The 7,500-nt window shown below is 45.7% G+C and overlaps 1 protein-coding gene across 2 annotated transcripts in view; it reads right to left on the bottom strand.

The window, feature by feature from the left end:
• sptlc2a (serine palmitoyltransferase, long chain base subunit 2a) overlaps positions 1 to 7,500 on the bottom strand; it is a gene marked incomplete at both ends in the record, with an annotated part of 26,290 nt that overhangs the window by 9,140 nt on the left and 9,650 nt on the right. For both annotated transcript variants that reach the window (XM_080549229.1, XM_080549230.1), the window contains 3 exons: positions 3,746 to 3,872; positions 4,919 to 5,138; positions 5,858 to 5,963. In XM_080549229.1, coding sequence (XP_080405355.1) covers positions 3,746 to 3,872; positions 4,919 to 5,138; positions 5,858 to 5,963 — 453 coding nt within the window. The remainder of the gene's footprint in view (positions 1 to 3,745; positions 3,873 to 4,918; positions 5,139 to 5,857; positions 5,964 to 7,500) is intronic.

Raw genomic sequence — 7,500 nt, 5'->3', positions numbered from 1 at the left:
TGCAGACCTGGCTGCGTGGTAGTCGTGTGAGCCTATATGCTATATGTTGAAGAGGTGTTTTCATGACACTGATGCATAGCGTTTGGACTTAAAAGGGCCCACTTTAGTAAAACATTTCAAGCTGAAAGAAAAACATGTTGTGTGCTTGCCCATAATAATCGACGATGATTTTAACGCGCCGAAGAAGTGCTGGACACAAGTCACATTTCCTGTGTCCCCAGCTCGCATTTCCTGCCTGCCGGCTGTCACTTAAAGTCCCACATGCTCCTAGGCGTGAATGAGACTTCCCAACTCCACACACTCAAAGGGAAGCCGGAACGCCGGAGATTATATTCCCGAAAGGAATTCTGCAGGAAACTGGGATCATTCCCGAGATCTCTTCCTAGGCACAGGAACTCGAGGGAGATTTGTCAGAGTCACTGTAGCTCTTATTTGCTTTTGGGGGGGGGGAAATAGGAAGTTGAGTTCAGAAAATAACACACTGAACTCAACTTCCAATTTCACCATTGGAACCAACGCACTATCAAGGATAAACTATCCCATGCCGAGACACTTTACAATAGTTCATTATTGAATTCAAGTGTAGCGTTTTGGGTTTTGAGGCCGGTGCTACTGTAGTGTTTTTGCAGAGCTGGGCCTGGCTACACCCTGGAGCCCTGATAAGGCCTAGTAGAGGCTAGCTAGCGGTGATGAATGACTGCCTTTGGCTCCCACTTCTGAGGGGCTGTGGAGAGCTGGGGCGTCTTTTACACAACATTTAAACTACATTTACAGCCTTGTAACGTGAAGGGTTATGGGCCTCCAGTACAAACGCCTGGGCTGTGGAGAAAGTCAGCTGGCAACCTGGAATCCAATCAGACCCAAGACGGTATAAAACGCCCCGTTCCCACATAGTGCTGAATTAATTATCTGTGAGAGAGAGAGAGAACGAGAGAGAGAGCGAGAAAGAAAGAGAGAGACAATGACTTTCCCATGAAAACGTCTTTAATGTTTCAAAGCGTTGTCTGTCTGCAGAGATTCACGCAGCATGGCTCACTCAAAACCGTAAATGGTTTTAACATCCAACTTAAATTAAGCCTTTGAAACAACATAAAAAAATAATCTGATGTTGAGACAGACATGCCAACATCGAGACTATGAGGTCATCATAACATTCCTTCTCCCTGGTGAAAAGTCATACATTTTCTGTGTGTATCAGGGGGGTGGGGGGGGACCGGCAGACCACCCTGATGGGGGGTTAAAAGGGTGTCCCTTTGGGGGTCACACAGTTTATCCAACCCATGCAACCTCTTGACTGATTAGATTCTCATTGTACACACAAACACACACACACACACACACACACACACATTCCATTATGACCCTGTCCCCAATTTTCCCAGCGTCTTTCTTTTTTCCATCGCCAGAGTTTAGCACCTTCCCAGTCATGACCCAGTTCCCAGACGCAACGTGCATCGAACGTGCAGTTAGCTGCGTGCTTCGCTAAACAGATGATCTGCACTGAGCCCTGTTCTCCACAACCCTACAACTCTAAACCCTTGTCTGTCACTCTTGTCTACTTTGAGTAGTAAGTCAGTCTAGTCTTATAGAGATCGATCCTAATCTGCACAAATCAAATCCCGGCGTAAATCTCCCACTAGAATGAATAAACAATGCGCGATTTACTCTTGAAGTTGAAGTTGGGCATGGGATTTCATTCACAATAACAATCGTTAAAAATCGAGAATGACGAGAGTGCTCTGTCCTAGGTGTTTCATAGAGGGCGTATTTTCATTCCGTATTTCATAGGTGGCGTAAAAAGACACTCCTTCCCCAAGTGCTTGACAACTCTGGAATTGCTCCTCTCATTTAGTGAACAAGTGATAAAAAAAGGAGGAGTGAGGATCTAAGATCTGTAGTCACCAACATCCTTACGGCCTGCAGTAAGGGCAGATGGGCGGGAACAATAACTCTTTGTCCGACAAGTGTGTGTGTGTGTGTGTGTGTGTGTGTGTGTGTATGTATGTGTGTGTGTGAGTGTGTGAGTGTGTGAGTGTGTGAGTGTGTGAGTGTGTGAGTGTGTATCTGGGAGATACCCTGGACAACCTTGAGCAAGGCTGCGTTACAGGAGAATTGGTCATAAGGAACACACATGCCAACGGATGGATGATAGCACGCACTCACACAACACACACACCACTTCACCTGGGGCTAAGGGGGCAAGTGTTTGACCTGCCTTGATTGAGTGGAATAACGTGTGTGCGTGTCTGTGTGTGTATGTGTATTGAGTTCATACCCGCATATGTAGGTATCCGTCTGTGCACGTGAATGTGTGAGTGTGTGTGTGTGTGTGTGTGAACACAAGCGTGTGTGTGTGTGAGAACACAAGCGTGTGTGTGTGTGTGTGTGTGTGTGTGTGAGCGCGCACCTGTGTGTGTATGTGTATGTGTGTGTGTGTGTGTGTGTGTGCGCGCGCGTGTGTGTGTGTGTGAGAGTTCAGAGGGCCTCATCGACACGGCCGATCACTGTGGCCTCCTGTGTAATTGTTCCCATATTCCCGAGGTTTGGGCTCTGTGGTTAGCCTACACATTGCGTTAGCGTTAGCCTACAGAATGTACCTGGAAAGAGCCTGTATGTGCATCTGGCTAACCCATCACTCTTCTTTAATGAGTGGTGAAAAACAGAGGAGAGGAAGGGGGGGGGGGGAAAGTCCCGCCTGACAGTTTTTCCTCCCATCAAAAGCCTGTGTGTGAGCCGAGAGCGATGTTTCAAGGTCGGAGCTGACTGTACTGGGTGTCTTTCTCTCTCTCTCTCTCTCTCTTTCTCTCTCTCTCTCACACACACACACACACACACACACACACACACACACACACACACATTGTCTCCAGTGTACAGTCTGCTGCCTGTCTGATCAGTATCAGACCTGTGTGTGTGTGTGTGTTGATCAGGAGACACATGCACCACTGCAGGCCATTAGCCATTACATAAATGCCTCTTTCAGATTGCTTTAGAAGAATGAGGAATTTAGATGGTTCTGAAGACAGCTCAAATGATACACATATTTGATATATGTAAGTAGGGGGTATGCCAAACGGACCTTCGATCAGTGTCTTGGGGCAAGCCAATTAAATTCAAACAACTTGGGGCAATTGACACATAGGACAAACAGACTGGCTCATAGACAGTTCATAGAAAAAAACATAGGAGACAATGGCTTAAAAGGGCAGTGCAATAAATAGCATTATGACCCTACATCACAATAAACGCTAGCAGTGCTGAAGTAGCCTAAAGCTCGTGGGTGGGAGAAGTGGGATCCTTGGGACAACCATACCCGTAACCCTTTTTACTTTTACCATAACCCTAAAAGTTACCGTCAACATTTTAAATCTCAACTTCAACGGGGTGCTGTCAGTGTCCCAAGGTTCCCAGTTATACTTCCACCTGAATGAAAGGGCTGATGTCAAACTGAGGGTTTGGATCATTCACTGTCTGCTACTGCCACCTTGTGGCAATATGCATAACAACTTCACCCAAAGCAACAGAAGACTGTTCCTCAAATCTTCAATTTCAACATTTCCAAGACTTTTCTTATCCATCTTGCGACTTAACTCCATTATGCTGCTATGTTGGTGAGCGAAGCAAGCTAAGAAAGTTTCTTCAGGAACATACTTTTCTAGTTGGTGATACTTTAAAGTGGAGATTGAACGAACCTGTTCCATGCGGGTTCGAAATGGGCTGGTTCTTCATTATGTCTGTAACTCACCTATCGTGGTCCCATCTTCTCCCATAATGCACTTCATAGAAGTGATGATCTGCTCCGCGACAGGAGGCGATATGGACGTGGCATAGACTGCACTGTGAGAGTGGGAGCGCAGGTACTCTATCAAGTCCTGGAGAGAGAGAGAGAGAGAGAGAGAGAGAGAGAGACACGCACACGCACACGCGCACACACACACACACACACACACACACACACACACACACACACACACACACACACACACACTTTTAGAGGAGTCTGTGAAACACAACCACAGATACAGGTGCATTCTCCCTTCTATGTTGCCCCCTTTCCCTTTCCCTCCTATGTAGCCCCTCTTAGGCCCAATCCCATTTCGGCCCTTGGCACTCGGTTTTAGCCCTATCCCTCCGCTTTGTGCGTTCACGTGCAGGGCAGGGGTGTCCTAATTCTTGCTCTTTCATGTTTTAAGGCTGATTTGTCCATGACAGTCTCACCTTTTGACCAGGTCGCATTTGTCCCCCTTTGATGGCACATGACGCCTGAAATGTAACTTAAGTTCAGTCGCTAAGTTGTTGCACTGTTGTCCTATATCAGTGCTGACTGGCAGGGTATGAGCAGGGGTTGCTAGCCTACAAAACACTGCTATTCTGCCATGGTCTGATAATGAAGCATTGTTCTTTTTTATTTGATGACTTGTTTGATCGATTGATAGCGTGAAACTTAAGTTGTGAGCGAATCACGGGCGTCAATGCTTTTTCTATGATATAACTATGATATCAGGGTCTTGAAGGGTTATCCCATTTCATAAGGGAAGATTTTCAACCACTACCCCCTGTGACTCTCTTCCGAGGGGCAAGCCGTGGCTCCGAAACGAGGGGTAGGGGGTAAACAAGGGAAATGGGATTGGTCTCCCTCCTATGTAGCCCTCCTTACCCTTCTCCCTCCTATGTAGCCCCTCTCACCCTTCTCCCTCCGATGTAGCCCCTCTCACCCTTCTCCCTCCTATGTAGCCCCTCTCACCCTTCTCCCTCCTATGTAGCCCCTCTCACCCTTCTCCCTCCTATGTAGCCCCTCTCACCCTTCTCCCTCCGATGTAGCCCCTCTCACCCTTCTCCCTCCTATGTAGCCCCTCTCACCCTTCTCCCTCCTATGTAGCCCCTCTCACCCTTCTCCCTCCTATGTAGCCCCTCTCACCCTTCTCCCTCCGATGTAGCCCCCTGCCGCGCCAAAGCTCTTTGTGAATGTGCCCATCATGACGTCCACGTCACAGGGGTCCAGGCCGAAGTAGTCGACTACGCCACGCCCCCCCAGCCCCAGAGCCCCGATGCTGTGGGCCTCGTCCAGGTATAGGTAGGCTCGATAACGCTTCTTCAGGGCAATGACCTCTGGCAGACGCACAATACTGCCCTCCATACTGAGAATAGAAGGGGGCGGGGCTTACATTTTTATACTGGATTTTATAGATTTGTATATGTTCATACTGGATTACAATGATTCCATGTATTCAATTCAATTCAATACCAAATAACATTATGCTGGACTTCGACCAGTGTGAATATAAACATTACCACAAGGCGTTTTGAATAATGCTACTCAGTCAGGTGTCTATAAATTCCAATGACAAAGTCTTTCACATGTACATTCTTCATGGTATCTTATGAACAGTGCCCTCTGTAAGTATCAGGACAGTTATTTCACTGCAAAAGCTCCATACTCCAGAAGTTTGTATTTGAAATCAAATAATTCATATCAAGGAAAAATACTTGTTTACTTATAATTAATAATTAAATAATTTTGCCATTTAGCAGACGCTTTTAATCCAAAGCGACTTACAATTACGAATTACAGGGACATTCCCCCTGGAGTAACTGAGGGCTAAGTGCCTTACTCAAGGGCACACTAGTAGTGGTGTGGTTTCAGGCGGGATTTTGAACTCACAACCTTCCGATCACAAGTCCAACTCACTATCCACTAGACCACCACTACCCCTAGGACCCATAGGACAGATGTTACTTGTTTTTACCTCAGTAGGTGCTTTTTATTTTATTTTCTGTACAGCGTTTTACATGGGTGTATGAAATGTGCTATAGAAATTGATTGATTGCTTGATATAATTTGATTTGATAGGATTACCTGTAGATTCCCTCCACCAGTATAAGGATCTTCTTCCAGGGTCTGTGTGTTCTGGGCTGGCCGTGGACGATGGCGTCTCTCAGTAGCTTCTCTAGGCTCTGCATATCTGACAACAATGAGAGAGAACACCAACCACAGTTACTTACTCTGGAATACAGTAACGTCTTTATCTATCACTCTAATCCTGTGAGAGAAAAAAAGAAAAAGGCATTGTATTTCAATGGTGTATAAAATGTGCTATACAAATAAAGTTTGATTTGATCGGAAATTGATTCACACTAAAGCGGACGTTACCAAGTTGTACCTTGCTGGCACAGATGTTTTCCTTTCACATGTCTAAACCTGCCTGTGTTAAGGACAGGTAACCATGACCATGTTGTCTACACTTGCCTATGTTAAGGACAGGTAACCGTGACCATGTTTAAACCTGCTGTGTTAAGGACAGGTAACCGTGACCATGTTTAAACCTGCTGTGTTAAGGACAGGTAACCGTGACCATGTTTAAACCTGCTGTGTTAAGGACAGGTAACCGTGACCATGTTGTCTAAACCTGCCTGTGTTAAGGACAGGTAACCATGACCATGTTGTCTACACTTGCCTGTGTTGAGGTACCTGCCTGTGGACAGGTAACCATAACCATGTTTAAACCTGCTGTGTTAAGGACAGGTAACCGTGACCATGTTGTCTACACTTGCCTGTGTTGAGGTACCTGCCTGTGGACAGGTAACCATGACCATGTTTAAACCTGCTGCATTGATGACAGGCAATTGTGAGGTTTTCCAACCACATCTGTCCACTTGGTGGTGGTAATGCATATTGTTTCGCTTCAGTTGCTGCCCTAAGGGCTGTAATGGGCAATGTGAAATGAAAGCAGGCTGTTCTATACTTGCAGTACTTAATGCGGTCTGTCATGGGATAGCACAGCTCAGGTCAGCCCCATAGGCTTAAGTATTAATGCTGGCGATGTGACACCTAAAACCCTCTCTGCGTTTAGGACAAATCGCATGATTATATATATATATATATAGAGAGAGAGAGAGAGAGAGAGAGAGAGAGAGAGAGAGAGAGAGAGAGATACATACTGTATATATGCCATTAAATAGATTATATATATACTGTATATATATATAGAGTGAGAGAGAGAGAGAGATACATACTGTATATAGTATGCCATTAAATAGATGTTTTTTTCCAAAGTCACTTACAGTACAGAGTACATACATATTGTTTGTATATATGTGTGGTGGCCTGGGAAAACCCTTCACATGGTGGCATTTTGACATTTTCATTTTTTAATATTTCCATAAATTAGAAGTTCTCAGCTATTCATAACTGGTTGAATGACTGAGATAGCCCTTTATTTTAAAAAGTTATGAGCATTTTAATGTATCATGTCAAAAAAAGTGAAAGGTAAGAAATGCTGCCCCCATGCTGCCCCCGACTCCTTTCTACGCCGGGTCGCGTCCTAACTATTCCCACCGTAGTTGGGGTAGACCACGCCAACTTCTGGAATATGTAGGGGTGTTTTTTTTTCTTTTTTTCTCAAACACAAACACACACAAACACAATCACTGACACTAAGAATAGGCGCGCGTTCCAGGGCCCACAGGGCAATGAGAGCCGCGCCCGGCCGCTTGCGGCCG

Source organism: Nansenia antarctica (assembly GCF_963989245.1).
Source record: "Nansenia antarctica genome assembly, chromosome: 1".
Classification (NCBI taxonomy): Eukaryota; Metazoa; Chordata; class Actinopteri; order Argentiniformes; family Microstomatidae; genus Nansenia; species Nansenia antarctica.
The sequence above is the reverse complement of the archived record's forward strand: the minus strand, read 5'-3'. Positions and strand labels throughout refer to the sequence as shown.